Raw genomic sequence first — 17,053 nt, forward strand, 5'->3', positions numbered from 1 at the left:
ACGCACCACCGCGTAAAATGTCGTTGCAAAATATCATCGTATGCGCCCTGAACAAAAATGACAAATTTCTGACATGAAATGAGATCCAAAAATTTGAATCTCAGATCTGGAAATTTGTCATTTTTGCCCAGGACGCATGCGATGACATTTCGCAGCGACATTTCACAAGGTGGTGCGTGCTATGGTCAGGTACGTGCATGATTTTTTCATAATTTTTTAAAAGTTTTGAAAAACAAAATTTGCTCCCCAAATATCCGGGACCAAATACTCCCGGGAGCCAAGACGAATTTCCGGTTCTAAGTGTTACCTATATCTTGCTTGACTTGTTACATTGTTCCTAGTGTAACCTTTGTAGGATTGAATGACATGGTTGCATTTCAGATATGTTTATATTTTACCCTTCTCCCTACAATCAACAGAATTTTAAAATTTGAACTATTTTCAAATTTGAACATTTTCGAATTGTGAATATTTTAAAATTTGAGCTTTTTTCAGCTAACAATTTGTGATTTCGAACTTTTTCAAAATTTGAACATTTTTTGGATTTGAATATTTTTATAATTTTTAACATTTTCAAATCTGAATCATTTGAAAATTTCAAAATAATTAAATACCAATTTTGAATTTGAAAAAAAAAAATCAAACAGGAGAATCCGAACTAGCACGTGCTAACAAGAAAAAAAAACTACAACGAGAGAGGAAAATAATGTAAGGCACAGCCATCGAGCTGCTACATGGGCCGACCACCCGGGATCCGCCTTGTTATGGGCCTCGGTTTTCCCTTCGTTCTGGGCCTCACATCTCCATGCCAGCCCATCCCGTCAGCGTGTGGCCGACGCAGTCAGCAAGACCACTACCTCTTCTTCACCCACCCCACTCTCCTCAAGCCGCAACACCTACCACGCACGCACACCAGAGACCGATCAAGATCGAGATGTCGACGGAGCTCACGGCGGCGCAGCTGCGCGCCTATGACGGCAGCGACGCGTCCAAGCCGATCTACGTCGCCATCCGCGGCAAGGTCTACGACGTCTCCGCGGGGCGCGGCTTCTACGGGCCCGGCGGCGACTACGCCATCTTCGCCGGCCGCGAGGCCAGCCGCGCGCTCGCCAAGATGTCCAAGGACACCGCCGACGTCTCCGGTGACCTCGCGGGCCTCTCCGACAAGGAGCTCGGCGTGCTCGCCGACTGGGAGAAGAAGTTCGAGGCCAAGTACCCCGTCGTCGGCCGCCTCGCCTGAAAGAAAAGTCAATTCGCCTCCGGTCGTAGCCGCCACCGGCACGGCACCCCCTCTTCCGCCGTCAAGTGTAGTGTTGTACTGTCCTGCGGTCAGCTCTGTCCATGTGTATCCTGTTACTCCCTGCGTATGCCGCTGTCAGGGTGTGTATGATTTTGCTTACTGCCTGCTTAATAGCTGTCCAATAATCCGACGGTGTGTTACTGTGTTTGGCAATAATTGGTGAATGGAAATACTGGGGTTGGCTATGATTATAGAAATGAATGATGGTCTTTGTGTTTGTCAATTGAAGCTGGTTGTGTACTGCGACTGAATGGGAGCAATGTGCAGAATGACCAGCCTCCCAAACAATGATGCTTGTCCACTATTTCTTACCTGTAGTTTGAGCTAGCAGCTCAAAATTAACCTTTTGCCAGCCTCCCGTCCCATTGGGTTTCGTTGAGTGCAAGTGTTCGATTTCCTGCTTTGGCTGTGTAACACCACCGTCCCCGAATTGAATTATATCAGCTCTCGTTGTGGCAAAACTTTGCTACATGTGATTTGAACAACAGCAGTTGAGCTACATATGAGGTGTGCTTCGGTGCTAGTAATGGAGTTGTGAATTTGGTCGTGTAGCCTCTGCTTACATACTGCCGTATCTTCTGCCTGGTAAATGCCAACCGATTTTTGTGGTTCCATGATGATGGTGCTGGGCGACATGTAGAAAATAACAATTATTCGGCGAAACACAACAACCAATTGCTCTATGGCAACAATGTAGACAAAACTAGCATACATTCTTCATTTTCACAGTCCACTACAAACAGTGGTGGAAACTGGAAAGCATATCTTTAAATGCCACCAAACTGTACACACGAAATCCAGCATTTATAGTTAACTTTCTTTTGTTTATAAGGAGAACAAAATAAGTAACAATGCCGTGAAAGAAATGAACCCCGTGAAACAAACATGCAATCATTGCAATTTGCAAATATCACGATTGGATTGTGTTTCAATATGAAAGTGACCTGAATGACTTGGCTGAAAACGTTAAATGTATTGCACGGCAAAGAAATAAACTTTATGCTGCGTAATTCTAGACAAAATACACAAGCTTTCCTTCATCAAAGCAAGTAGCAGATACACATACATCTTTGCTTCTGCCTGCAGGTGCTACACATAGGACAGCACGCAGGAGAGAAACAACCCAGCTAAACATAACACATAGTAGATGCTAGTAACATTCAGAGCGTCTTCTACATCCACAAGTCTGGATTTAAATCTTGGGCTTAGGGACCAAACTCATGAGTCCTGGATTTCTACAGAGTGGTTAATAGGTCATTACACTGCCGAACAGAATAGATCATTTTGCAGAGCATCACAAGTGAGATGACATTACAGAGACAGACAGTCTCCAGAAAGGTTATCTAACACGATAGTAACACGCGTCCACAGGGCATATCGAAGGGATCAGCCATTGAAAAATCATGGGTATGCACGTGGTGCTCGAAATTCTGCTGCCCATCTCTTTTTAGTTCGATATGTGCATCTCTAGAAGCTCTATTCTCCACTTTTAGCCGTTTACGTTGGTGGTGCAACCATTTCTTGTTGTTGCGTCTGTGGAGGACTCCTATTTCCATTTCCTCTAGCACTTTGGCATTCAAAATAAAGAACTTGGCAAAGTCAACTGCTGGCTTCTTGTTACCATTGTAATTCTTCAACACCACTTTTTTTAGATGGAGTTCAAGGCATTCAATTGGATCAAGTGGGTCATACTTCCGCACATTATCCATATTCTTGTGTGGATGTGACTAGGGATAGAAAAAAGAAACAACAAAAAGGCAGTTGTTAACAGGTTAGCAACAAAAGCAATAGATCATAAACCTGAGAAAGTGCTGAGTTTGACATTTAAGGCAACAGATGCGAAAACTCACAATGACATATAGCTTCTCCAAGCAAGGGAAGCACTTGAGAAAGTCAAGGACCTGTTATGCCTAAAATTGCATGAGATCGCACAAGATCGCAAAAGCAGACACTAGAACACCTAATGATCATAACAGAGAGAGTAGATGCGTTGCATTACTGGGCACTGACGATCCCATCGACGCCTGCGTGAGGCAGGCTTGTTGTGGCGGTGTTGATGACGAACTTGTGGTCGATGACGATCTAGAGATCCTCCTGATCCCCTCGGGCCGCCACCTGCACTGCCCTGGAACAGCACGGTGAGGTTCCAGCCTTCCCGTTGCTTATGCGCGGACTGCGATCGGTGCAGAGCCTTAGGAATATTGGGGAGCAGCGAGACTAGGCGACTCACAGATTGGATCGCTAGCCACCGGGGCTCCCCCTTTTATGTGCGCATGCAACAGGGGGCCACGAACCATTAGTTGGTTAGCGACGCCCCCGATCAGGGCGTTTAGAGATAAGTCACGTACAGAAAAGGTCGTTCTGGACGTTGGTCCTGTGGGCCCCCTTTTCTTCTTAACGTTAAGTGTTTCTGAAAATCTCTTTTATCTGTTAACTGAACCTGACAGTACATTAACCTGACAGATCAATCCAACATTCTCCCCCTTGATCGTTAGGTTAACTTCATTTGCCCATTCTCCATAGAAATAATAAACCAAAGTGAGGTGTTGCAACAGCCAATGAAAATGCTATTAAACCTCAACACTTATAGCATACCAGCCTATTTCGAATTGGATAACATAATACTTATTGGGAGTGGTTCTTATTGTGGTCCCTTTATTCCAGAATCATAAGGCTTCCAGTAATCCCATGCCGGCAACATGCTCACAAAAAATTCTGGGTGGTAAGCCTTTCGTTAGCGGATCCGCAAGCATACGAGTCGTACTTATATGCTTAACCTTAGTTGTTTGATCCTGGATCCTATGCATCACAACATGATACTTAATGTCAATGTGTTTGGCAGCATCACTTGACTTGTTGTTATTCACATAGAAAACTGCGGGTTCATTATCGCAGTACAATAAAAGTGGTTTTGAAATGCTGTCGACCACTTTAAGTCCGGGAATGAAATTCTTTAGCCATACAGCCTGCCCAGTGGCCTCATAACATGCTATAAACTCTGCTTGCATCGTAGATGAAGCAACTATAGTTTGTTTGGAGCTTTTCCACGATATAGCTCCTCCGGCAAGTGTGAATACATAACCTGACGTGGATTTCTTACTATCCACACAACCGGCATGATCAGAATCTGAATAACCAACAACTTGTAGGTTATCAGACCTTCTGTACGTAAGCATGTACCCTTTTGTCTCTTGCATATAACGCAAGACTTTCTTTGCGGCCTTCCAGTGGTCTAGTCCTGGATTTGATTGGAATCTGCCAAGCATCCCGGTTATAAAAGCCAGGTCAGGGCGTGTACAAACTTGTGCATACATGATGCTTCCGACAACTGAAGCATAAGGAACCGACTTCATCTGATCAGTTTCAATTTGGTTCCTCGGACATTGAAATGTCCCAAACTTATCGCCCTTGACTACTGGGGCAGGTGAGCCAGAGCACTTATGCATATTGAATTTCTTTAGTACTCGCTCAAAGTATGCCTTTTGTGATAGTCCCAACACACCTTTAGACCTATCTCGATGAATCTCAATGCCGAGGACATATGAAGCTTCACCGAGATCTTTCATATCAAAATTGGAAGACAGAAAATTCTTGGTCTCGTGCAGCATATCCTTATCACTACAGGCCAATAATATGTCATCCACATACAGGACTAATATTGTGAACCTACTGCCCTTAAACTTAACATAAATGCAGTTGTCCTTAACATTTTCAGTAAAACCAAATGTTCTTATACTCTTAGCGCAGTTGAGGTACCACTGTCTGGAAGCTTGCTTCAAGCCTGAGGTGGTTTTCTTCCGACGAGAGGCTTAATGTTCCGTTCCTGCCACAACAAAACCTTCCGGCTGAGTCATGTATACGTCTTCATCAAGGTCACCATTTAGAAATGCCGTCTTAACGTCCATTTGATGCAATTCTAGGTCGAAATGAGCTACCAGAGCCATGACGATCCTAAAAGAATCTTTAGATGACACAAGAGAGAAAGTCTCATTATAATCGATTCCTTCTCTCTGTGTGAAACCTTTTGCCACAAGTCTATGTTCCCTTTGGGGTCGTACTTAGTTTTGTAGATCCATTTGCAGCCTACTCTTTTGGCGTCATTAGGAACTTCTACTAGGTCCCAAACATCATTTGAGCTCATAGATTTCAACTCGTCTTCCATGGCGATTTGCCACTTAGACGAATTCAAACTCTTAATGGCCTCCTTGTATGAGGTTGGATCCTCCAACTTTCCTATATCATCTACATCCTCACTCATGTAGGTGATATAATCATCTGAGATGGCTTTTCTTCTTTCTCGATGTGATCTTCTCACAGGCGATGGTGGTGGAGGCGCATTATTATTATGAGGATCTTCTTCATTATCCGACTGGTGATTTTCTTCACCTTCTGGATTTGCGTTATCATTAGTTTCAGGATCACCATCAGGTTGAGGACCAGAACTGTGAGGTTCAGTCTCAGCATTAGAAGTGATTCTCCTCTGCATTGGTAGAACGACCTTTTGGACAATCGGGGATGGAGCACACACCCGCTTTTCCTCAAGATCGATCTTCCTTATTTCATTAACTTCATTATCCTCAAAAAATACCGCTTGCCGGGTCTCCACATACTTAGTGGTATGACCTGGGCAATAGAAACGATATCCCTTTCCCCTGTGCGGGTATCCGACGAAGAAACAACTAACCGTTTTTGGGTCTAACTTCTTAAGTTGTGGATTGAAAATTCTAGCTTCAGCAGGACAGCCCCACACACGTAAATAGTTCAAGCTCGGTTTCTTTCCCGTCCACATCTCGTGAGGTGTGTTCGGTGCTGACTTAGTGGGAGCAAGATTTAAAATATGTGCAGCCGTCTTCAATGCCTCCATCCATAGGCTTACCGGCAAACTTGCATGACTGAGCATGCTACGCACCATATCCAAAAGCGTGCGATTGCGGCGCTCAGCCACACCATTTTGTTGAGGTTCACCAGGCATTGAATAATGGGCAACAATTCCATTCTCAGCTAGGAACTTAGCAAAAGGTCCTGGAATTTGCCCATAAGGAGCGTGCCTACCGTAATATTCTCCCCCGCGATCAGATCGTACAACTTTAATTTTTGCATTAAGTTGGTTCTCAACTTCGGCTTTGAACACTTTAAATTTGTCCAAAGCTTCCGATCGATCACGTATAGGGTAAATGTACCCATAACGGGAAAAATCGTCTGTGAAGGTGATGAACGAATCAAAACCATCTATAGACTTAACATTAAGAGGTCCGCATATGTCAGTATGTATGAGTTCGAGGACACTCGTGGCTCTTACCGCTCCTTTCTTAATTGTTTTTGCATATTTACCTTTGATGCAATCAACACATTTGTCCGCGTCAGAGAAGTCTAATGGGAGGAGTACATCATTTTTAATAAGTCTTTCCATTCTCCCCCTCGAAATGTGGCCTAAACGACAGTGCCACAATTTCGAAGAAGTGCTAGTACCCTTCCATTTCTTCTCAACATTTGAAACATTACTCACATGCAAAACATAATCATTCATAGATAACATATATAGTTTGCCTCGTCTGACACTGAGGCCAACATCTTTATTACAATAATTTAAAACAAATTGTTTGTTACCAAACTTGCACTCAAACATGTTATCATCGAGACAAGAAACTGAAATCAAATTCCTACTTAAAGTAGGTACATAAAGAACATTATTTAAATGAAGGTGAAAGCCGGTGTGGAGCTCCAAGGTGAGTGACCCAACAGCTTCAACATCAACTTCAATTCCATTTGCAACTCTAAGTCGTCTTGCCCCGCTTGTTATGGTTTGGATCAAATTTAATCCCTGCATAGAATTAGCAACGTGAGCATTTGCACCTGAATCAATCCACCATGATGTACAAGAGAAATCAGTATATAACATTTCATCAACAAAAGTGATTTCATCTGTACCTTTCTTCATCATCCACTTGAGGTATTCATGACAGTCCTTCCTGTAATGGCCCTCCTTCTTACAAAAGAAACACACATTATCAGTAGGCGCTGAAGACTGTCCATTATCCTTTTCTTTCCTTTAAACTTTGGCATTTCCTTCTTGAAGGTTTTCTTTGGCGATTTTGAAGGGCCTGACCCGTCATGCTTTCTCTTTGAGGAGCCAACATGAAAAGCCTGATCCTTGCTCTGCCTCATCATTCTTTCTTCTTCCTGGACAATCCGAGGGGATATCTCAGCAAGTGTCCACTTCTCCTTCATGGAATTGTAGTTGATCTTGAACTGATCGAACTCTTCAGGGAGGGACTCCAAGATCATGATGATAAGGAGGTTGTCACTGAGCTCACACTTTAGGTGCTTCAGTTTATTTGAAGCATTTATCATTCTCAGTATGTGTCCCCTAACATCACCATCATTTTTATACTTGCCAAGTAGCTTGTGAAAAAGCTCATGAGCATAAACCTTTTCAGAGCCTTTGAATTGCTCCTCCAAGGCTTCCATAAATTCCTTAGCAGTATCTTTCTTGGGGAGAGCCCCAATAATCTCAGGTGAAATGGAAGAATTCATCACGAGCATTGCAACGTGATTGGATTTGTCCCACTTCTCCATCTTGGAGTCATAAGTATTTTTTAGTTCATCATACCCCGTAGTACCAGCAACTGGCGCCACGGGCTTATCCTCCCTTAAGGCATAATCAAACTCGTTGAAAGCCAAACATAGCTCAATGGAGTTCTTCCAACGAGGAAAGTTGCTGCCGGTCAACTGCTCGACAGCATCATAACGCATCGCAGCGGAAGCTGAAATTTGACATGGACATTCATTAGTAAAATTGCATGCATATATAACAAACATGCCATAAATTTCTTATTCTATGTCAAACACCGTTGGGCAGAAATGACACGAATTAGAACAACATTAGGGAGTTGACTTGCAGAAATAATACAACGTTGGTCAGAATTATTTTTGCAGTCATGACATTCTCAAAATAAACATCAACTTTAAATCATTTAAGGAACAACATATGTGATGCTTAATTTGATAATTCAACATTAAAAAAACATACTAAATACTCTCAACAAAAATTTCGTTGGTTCATTTCTGTCCAGAGCAAATAGCATGTTTGCTGATCATATTATTTTAGACAATTTAATTTCTGTCCAAAACAGTGCAAAAAATTTAAAACATCAACTTAATAATCATTTATATGCACTGAAAAAACAGAAACAGTGACAGAAAAAACGTTCAGCAGCCCAAAACTTCATCGACTGTCGACAACCTGGGCCGAAGCCCATTCTCAGATGCAGCCCAAAAGGACCTCCGGCCCGGCTCCCCTTCCCGCAGCAATCTGGACCGTCCGATCGATCGGACGGCCGAGATCCCCCGCGGCCAGAACAAAACGTACGGGGCCGGCCGAAACCCTAGCCATTTCCTCTTCTCCCCCCCCCCCCCCGATATTTCCGCGACAGAGAGAGAGAGACGACGCCGGCGGCGGCGCCCCCTCTTCCCCTTGCCGCATCCGCACGAAGAGGGACCGGCACGCAGCGAGGCGCGCGACGCGGCCAAGTCCGGCGGCGCGAGGCGTCCACGCCCGGCGGCCCGAGGCGCGCGAGGCGGCCACGCCGGCGGCCCGAGGCGCCCTTCATCATGCCGGCGCGGTGGCGCGCTCGCCGGGCAGCGTGCAACGGACCATGTCCGGCGCGCTCCTCCGTCGAGCGTGGCTACTGGCGCCGTATCCGTCTGCGAGGGGGGCGCTCACCGGCGAAGCCGGCAGCCATTCCGCGCGTTACCGCGCGTCCATCCGCGCTCCTCCGTCGGGAGAGAGCGGCGGCGCGGGATCCTTGCCCTCGCCGGAGCTATCGCTGCTCCGGCGGGCCCCGAAAAGAGAGGCAACGACCCGGCGGCGTAAGGTGAGTCTCCAAACTCGACAGGGGCTAAAAACATCATGAAATCGCTTGCAGATGGAATAATCTGAGAGCCTAAACATGAACATAAGCTGCCTAAAAACATGATCTTTATACAAAAAACGTGATCTCAGATCACTACTAGGGTTCTAGTGCTAGCAGTACTAAGGCTCTGATACCATTGTTATGCCTAAAATTGCATGAGATCGCACAAGATCGCAAAAGCAGACACTAGAACATCTAATGATCATAACAGAGAGAGTAGATGCGTTGCATTACTGGGCACTGACGATCCCATCGACGCCTGCGTGAGGCAGGCTTGTTGTGGCGGTGTTGATGACGAACTTGTGGTCGATGACGATCTAGAGATCCTCCTGATCCCCTCGGGCCGCCACCTGCACTGCCCTGGAACAGCACGGTGAGGTTCCAGCCTTCCCGTTGCTTATGCGCGGACTGCGATCGGTGCAGAGCCTTAGGAATATTGGGGAGCAGCGAGACTAGGCGACTCACAGATTGGATCGCTACCACCGGGGCTCCCCCTTTTATGTGCGCATGCAACAGGGGGCCACGAACCATTAGTTGGTTAGCGACGCCCCCGATCAGGGCGTTTAGAGATAAGTCACGTACAGAAAAGGTCGTCCTGGACGTTGGTCCTGTGGGCCCCCTTTTCTTCTGTTAAGTGTTTCTGAAAATCTCTTTTATCTGTTAACTGAACCTGACAGTACATTAACCTGACAGATCAATCCAACAGGACCGCATCCAGATTAGGGCCAATAGAGTCGAGAAACAAAATCTTCATTGCGTGCACTTTAGTTGTCAAGCTGAGGGCAATCATTTTCTGGAGAAAAAGAAAACAAGTGCGATATAAGAATAATATCATGCATAAAGGGATGGTGAATGCGCAGTTGACCTTGCAGCAAACCTGGAAAACGGTGGTTCCAATGCTGAGTGTGGATATGCCTTCAGATAACAAGCCAAGTATCTTCAGTTTAGGCGCCCGGATCACCCGGATGGTCGCGGGACCATTGTCTGGACTAAGTCGTATTAACCTTTCAAGGCATGGGACGTCCTCGATGATCATCTCTTGGAAAACGACAGTACCTTGAACGAAGTCCATGCTCCTAAGAGTCAGGGAGCTGATGCGAAGACAAGCAATGCCGATGAGATAATGCAGTGAAAGGCTTTCCAAGGCGGTGCAGGCTGAGAGCAGGCTGTGGAGACTGGAGAGAGTCCTCGGAGATGAGGATGTTGTATAGGGTGAGCATCTTGAGGTGTGGAAAGTTTGGCACAATCAAGTGAGGGAATTGGCAGGTGCCAAATTTGGCCACCCGAAGCGTCCGCGAGAAGAGGAGCACGGACGGCGGCACATGGTCATGGTATGTGGTGTAGGTGAGCTCCAGATCCTGCAGGTTGGCGAGTGATTCAGAGCGAAGCCAGCCGTCGATCTGCGGGAAGAAGATGTCACGGAGCAAGAAGCATCGGGCAGGGCCAGGATGGTCGGAGAGGATCTTGGAGATGACGGCGATGCGCTTCTGGGTGTCCCCCGTGGCGAGGTTTCCGTCGGCCACGAGGTTGAGAGGCGCGGAGGTGCGCCAGAGGGGACGCCACCGGCGGGAGAGGACCTGTGTGCGGGCGCCGTCCTTGGTGGGGAGGAAGGAGATGATGGCGCCGAGGACGTCGTCCGGGAGGCGGCTGATGAGATTGGCGAGGCTTCCCTGCTCCTGGCGGGTGGGGAGGCGGGGGATGATGAGGTCGTCGTGTAGGCGGCCGATGCGGTCGTCGAGGCGTCCCTGCTCCTGGCGGCTGCCACTCCCAGATTGTACTTGTTGGTCGTCGACTCGGCTCCACTCCGAATCGTGCATTGCGGCCTCCGCCCCGGCCGCATCCTCCATTGCCGGCGGCGAGGGTTTGGTCGAGGAATTGGGGGAGCGAGTTCAGTTCGTGGAGACTGGGGAGAGAGTTTTTTTTTTTTTTTTTGAGGGAAACTGGGGAGAGAGTGGGAGGTGGTGATTTAGAGCGACTGGACATCTGCCACGGGCCACGTCAAGATTCAGCCCATCCCAGCCCACTCGTCCTTGGCAAGTACATGAGCTTTAGCATGGGCCGATGTACTTGGCCCAAAGAAAACGAGTTATTTTCAATCCCACTAGCCCAACAAATTGCATGGACAAAGGGAGTAGGATCTATTTGTTTTTACAGAAAACAAATAAAATAGCTACCCAATATTGAGAGCAATGGGTTGGAACCCCAAGACTCCCCATATTTTTTTTTGGACAGCCAAAAAAGATGGTCGCGGCTGCAAAACTTTCAAACCTACAAACTCACACTTGGAAATGACACATCCTATATATATATATATCCACCACAACACCTGAAAACTACTCTTAACTCCAATATACAAACGTCATTTGACGTGACTACGAACTTCAAATTTAAATTTATCTAGAACTTTTTGAACGGTAGACACATTTCTCGGAGGTGAGCGTAATCTCGTCCGAGAAAGAAAAATGAAAATTAGAACTTACAAAAAGAAATGACAATGAAAATGAACAAGTACAACTTAAATCTAACACGAAGTATATACTAGTAGAGTTTACATTAATTAATTAGCCAAGCCAAGGGTAACAATACATCATCGTGGTGGATGACCTTTATTTCAACATGAAAGGAAAACACACACATTGACACATACATAAATAACACGACACACTGACTTTGGATATACGGTGGATGGTATATATCCATCAATCCATGTTTGTTGGACCGAAATAGTAACATGACCTTGGCCTTGGGCATCATGCACGTGAGTGCATCATTAGGCCGCAACGGATGTGCCGACAGCAATCTTGTTGCAGAAACGGGCACAAACACGGCCGCAGAGTTCCGCGTCCACATTCGCCTCTTCACCGTGATGATGAACTGATCCAAATTAGCGGTATATATATTAGTATGTGGTAAGCACAATCTCATTTGAATATATATGATCATCCTAGATTATTTTTTTGGTGTAGCATAGAATCTTCACCGTTGTTCATGTTGTCACAGACGGATAACCTGCATCCCACGTTGCAGAACTTGATGGCATTTGGTGTATCTGCCAAAGGAAATTAAATAGTTGGCATGTAAATAATAGTACTCGAGTATATCTTACTTAGCGGGAGATTGTAAGTAAAAAAGTTGGAAATGAAGGGCGGCTTCTCCTTACCGGAGTCAGAGTGATTGTGCAGATGAGGATACCCACCTGGGCAATTTCCATCTTCATCTACATTTATACAATGACAGAGAGACGCGCACTTGTACTTAGAAGCACCAGCGAGAGAGCACGTCGTGTAGCAGTCTCTTCCCGAGTGGGACCGGCAGCAACTCTTTCCCTCTACATGGAGGACCTGCGCGAGGACTAGCCCCAATATGAGGAAACAAGTGATCACACTCCTAAAATCCTTGTTGTTTCCCATGGCTAGCTAGCGAAAAACTGAGAAATTGCAAGTCTGGACTGATGCACTGCCTGAACGTACCCATGGCTGCTATTTATAAAGAGACGATGGTGAGTCATGCATCAGTGCTAGCCATATCCAAGGTGCCTGCCACTCATGTTCTCGTGGTGTAAATCTCTCGCTCTCTCTATCTCTTATCGGAGCAACAATAATGCCCTATGTTTTCTCTCGTGATCGAGTGTGTTCATCTAATTCTGACGGGTATGGCCGCGCCCTTCAGAGATAGAATGCCACTCATGTTCTCGTGGTGTACGTAGATCTCTCTCTCGATCTCTCTAGTACGTCCTACACGTTCAGATTTGCATTTTGTCTACAATATACTCGTGTGACACATGTTCTACCACCTGGCTGGCTAACCTAGCTACCGCTGAGCAAAAGGTTCTGCCACGCCGCTTGCACAGGCCATATGCGTCGTTATCGCTAATACTTCCGTATTACATACAGATTCATTGTCATTTTTATCCACCATATCTGTTGCCTCACGGTGATTTAGTTTAGCAAGATTTTCAGTGGTAATCTGTATCCCAGGATCACTGTGTTGATCGATTAGCATTGCCATGGTCTGGACCATGGTGGTAGTGAGTAACCGATCGATGCACTTACGTCAACACACGAGATTACAAAATATATGAACTCTCGGAACAAGATAAATACTCCGTATTACAAAATGTTCTACTACTGAAATAGTACAAAATACTCCCGAAAGCTCTAGCTGATGTGCTGAAACACATCATCTCTCCACCATGTTAGACGCCAAACCTCGCTTTAGTACGTTTTTTTCACTTGCTGGTGTATGCGGACGCATATTTGCACAATGGCAGCATTTTACAGCCAGCTATCCAAGAGCTGATAGCTTCATCCGAGATCGAGCTGATGAATGGATATATATCGACTGTATTCCTGAGAAAAAAAAACTTTCTTCCCTCCCACGTCGCCCCCGCGAGGCCACGGGGAGGAACCCTAATCCGTGCTGCTGCCGGCCGCATACCTCCGCCCCCTCCTCCATCGCCGATGTCAGAGGGTGCGGCCGGGCGACGAGGCCTTCTCATCCTATCGCGAGATGGTGTCGACGTGGGTTTGCCCCCTCGGGCTAGAGCTTGGACCTTCCGTCGAGAGGCATGGTGGCGGTGCTCGACCTCGGTTTGGCGGCGGCATGACGGGGTGTTGGTGTGTGCTTGGGCGTCTGGGCGCCGAGGGCTGTGGGAAGTAATGGCGACGGAGGGATGGCGATGACCTGGGCTCGACATGGCAGCAAGCAGTATTGCGCCGCGGTTCTTCAGCGCCGACGATGGTGGGGATGGCGACAGTAGGGGCGAGCAGCAGTTCAAAAATGCATGTCTACATATATGTGGGTGTCCCCGTCTTATCACCTGCCATCCACTCAGTCCTTTTTGCATCAAGATGCGTGTCTGTATTTTGCAGAAAACACCTCCCACTGAAACATTCTGTCATGACACAGTCCCTTCCTGTAATGCATACCAAACCTCCACTTTGTAAACTCGTTCCTTTCCAAACCTTCAAATACTTTTGTTTCAGAATAAAGTGTGGGGGAATATTACTTTAATTAGTAAGGTATTATGCAAAATTAGGGTGCAAGGAATATTAGGAATCCAGTCTTCTTACAATAATCTAAACATGGAGAATAATCACGAAAAATCATACATACATAAATTTGGGAAACCAAATCTCATTTCCATCATGTTCAGAAATTGCATATTTCCACGGGAGCAAATCAACGCACACATCGAAAAAAATCCATACATCATCCTAGCAAATGATTTTCGGTTCTGGGAGCATGTACCAAAGAGTAGGATCTGGTATTCACAAATATTCAGAGGAAAATCCAGAAGCAACATGATCCAACGTGAATAAACCAGGATCTAACTCGCGTCCAGGTTAGTAGAACAAACAGGAAACAGGAGTAGTCAGAATCTGTAACATGAAACTTCTAGCATCCAGATATCAGGAGAAATGTATGCACTAAACAAAAGTCCCATGAACGGATCTGCACCTTGGATTAATACACCAAATAAATACCCCCCCCGTACAACAAGATGCTCCTTGATAGTGAGAGGAGCAAGCCCCAACGAAAAGGATCAACCTTGCTGCGGTTTCCAGCCGGCCACGACACGCCATGGTGGAGCACGGAGCCGGGGAGAGGGAGATTAAGGAGAGCACCGACCAATGGATTCGAGGACAGGTAGAGCGAGGGAAGCTCCCATGACTGGATCCGGGAAGAGGGGGGCACCGGGGTCGCGGATGCAGTGTGAGGGAGAGAAAGGGCGGCGCCGCCGGTCATTGAGGCGACAGGCTGAAGGAAGCTCGTGACCTGGGGAGAACGGAGCACGGATTTGGGGAGAGAATCCAGGAAGAGATAAGATGCACATGTACAGTTCGGTTCCTATAGGGAGAGGAAGATGAAAAAAGTACAGGGTGGTGGAGGCAAAGTAGACACACACGAATCTTGGAACGCCAACTGCCCTTGGATAAGCCAGAGACGCCCACAACTATGTAGAATCACCGCGCTGAGCGGCAGTTGGGGCGGGAGGTGGACTCCATGGCAGGGACTGGTCGGCAAGATTTGGGCCCATTTGGGTTCGATCTGGGCTCAACAGGCCTTAGCCGGTGCGAACGCCCGGACACCTACTACTCGGTAGCGGCGGTGGTGTTCTTGATGTTGCAGCGCAACATCGGAGCTACTCGGGCCTGGTCTAGGACATGACCGACACTGCTATTGCATCCAGTTGGCGGTTGCCTTGGTGTTAGAGGATGGGATCTCCTTCTATTGGCAAAGGCAGCCGCCCACGCGGGCTAGGTTCCGTTACCGGCTTACCTCGTCTGACTTGGTTGTCTCGCATGGTGGCGTTGTTGCTCCATGGGCTTGTGGTAGTGGACACCGGGGCGACAACCCTTGAAGGTGGACTGCATGGGCAACTATTCGGCGAGTGATGTGGTGGTGGTGATGGTCTTTATCTTTGGTCGTGTGGATGGTGAGGAGGTGACGCCGGGGGTCTTGTTGTGGCGGCGATAAATACAACTCCCATATCGTGCTCTCGAGGCCTAGCTTGGAGGTAGTGGCGGGACGACATACCGGGTGTGTGATGGCGTGTAACTCACACGTTCGTTGGGAACCCCAAGAGGAAGGTATGATGCGCACAGCAGCAAGTTTTCCCTCAGAAAGAAACCAAGGTTTATCGAACCAGGAGGAGCCAAGAAGCACGTTGAAGGTTGATGGCGGCGGGATGTAGTGCGGCGCAACACCAGGGATTCCGGCGCCAACGTGGAACCTGCACAACACAACCAAAGTACTTTGCCCCAACGAAACAGTGAGGTTGTCAATCTCACCGGCTTGCTGTAACAAAGGATTAACCGTATTGTGTGGAAGATGATTGTTTGCAGAAAACAGTAGAACAAGTATTGCAGTAGATTGTATTTCAGTAAAGAGAATTGGACCGGGGTCCACAGTTCACTAGAGGTGTCTCTCCCATAAGACAAACAACATGTTGGGTGAACAAATTACAGTTGGGCAATTGACAAATAAAGAGGGCATGACCATGCACATACATATTATGATGAGTATAGTGAGATTTAATTGGGCATTACGACAAAGTACATAGACCGCCATCCAACTGCATCTATACCTAAAAAGTCCACCTTCAGGTTATCATCCGAACCCCTTCCAGTATTAAGTTGCAAAGCAACAGACAATTGCATTAAGTATGGTGCGTAATGTAATCAACAACTACATCCTTAGACATAGCATCAATGTTTTATCCCTAGTGGCAACAGCACAACACAACCTTAGAACTTTCATCCTTTGTCCCTGTGTCAATGCAGCATGAACCCACTATCGAGCATAAGTACTCCCTCTTGGAGTTACAAGCATCTACTTGGCCAGAGCATCTACTAGTAACGGAAAGCATGCAAGATCATAAACAACACGTAGATATAACTTTGATAATCAACATAACAAGTATTCTCTATTCATCGGATCCCAACAAACGCAACATATAGAATTACAGATAGATGATCTTGATCATGTTAGGCAGCTCACAAGATCCGACAATGATAGCACAATGGGGAGAAGACAACCATCTAGCTACTGCTATGGACCCATAGTCCGGGGGTAGACTACTCACACATCACACCGGAGGCGACCATGGCGGCGTAGAGTCCTCCGGGGAGATGAATCCCCTCTCCGGCAGGGTGCGGAGGCGATCTCCCGGATCCCCGAGATGGATCGGCGGCGGCGGCGCCTCTGGATGGTTTTCCGTATCGTGGCTCTCGGTACTGGGGGTTTCGTCACGGAGGCTTTAAGTAGGCGGAAGGGCAAGTCAGCAGGGGGCACAGGGGCCCCAGATGACAGGGCGGCGCGGCCAAGGGGGGGGGGG

General features: G+C 46.9%; 2 protein-coding genes and 1 pseudogene across 3 annotated transcripts; 1 reads left to right on the forward strand and 2 right to left on the reverse strand.

The window, feature by feature from the left end:
* Positions 1-855: 855 nt before the first annotated feature.
* On the forward strand, positions 856-1,470 carry LOC127305584 (probable steroid-binding protein 3). Its single transcript, XM_051336063.2, has one exon. It carries the CDS (start codon positions 935-937, stop codon positions 1,238-1,240), a length of 306 nt encoding a protein of 101 aa, XP_051192023.1. The 5' UTR covers positions 856-934; the 3' UTR covers positions 1,241-1,470.
* Positions 1,471-2,628: 1,158 nt separating this feature from the next.
* On the reverse strand, positions 2,629-11,142 carry LOC127305582 (F-box/FBD/LRR-repeat protein At3g26920-like; annotated as a pseudogene).
* Positions 11,143-11,749: 607 nt separating this feature from the next.
* On the reverse strand, positions 11,750-12,668 carry LOC127305583 (thionin BTH7). 2 transcript variants are annotated; one of them, XM_051336062.2, is made up of 3 exons: positions 12,410-12,668; positions 12,194-12,262; positions 11,750-12,087 (listed from the first exon to the last, which is right to left on the reverse strand). In XM_051336062.2, exons 1-3 carry the CDS (start codon positions 12,621-12,623, stop codon positions 11,984-11,986), a joined length of 387 nt encoding a protein of 128 aa, XP_051192022.1. In that variant the 5' UTR covers positions 12,624-12,668; the 3' UTR covers positions 11,750-11,983. The 2 variants fall into 2 exon arrangements, with proteins under 2 accessions (XP_051192022.1, XP_051192021.1); XM_051336061.2 differs by having other exon boundaries at positions 12,374-12,668.
* Between the last annotated feature and the right edge of the window lie 4,385 nt (positions 12,669-17,053).

The sequence above is a fragment of the Lolium perenne genome, chromosome 6, assembly GCF_019359855.2.
Source record: "Lolium perenne isolate Kyuss_39 chromosome 6, Kyuss_2.0, whole genome shotgun sequence".
NCBI classification, from domain to species: Eukaryota; Viridiplantae; Streptophyta; class Magnoliopsida; order Poales; family Poaceae; genus Lolium; species Lolium perenne.

Bases quoted from the DNA above. Each gene is read 5' to 3' on its own strand.
- LOC127305583 (XM_051336061.2), bottom strand. From the start codon at position 12,623: ATGGGAAACAACAAGGATTTTAGGAGTGTGATCACTTGTTTCCTCATA. The intron at 12,263-12,373 runs GTAAGGAGAAGC...TTCCTTTGGCAG, and splicing joins GCACAATCACTCTGACTCCG to ATACACCAAATGCCATCAAG. The intron at 12,088-12,193 runs GTGAAGATTCTA...AATTTGGATCAG, and splicing joins CTGTGACAACATGAACAACG to TTCATCATCACGGTGAAGAG.
- LOC127305584 (XM_051336063.2), top strand. From the start codon at position 935: ATGTCGACGGAGCTCACGGCGGCGCAGCTGCGCGCCTATGACGGCAGC.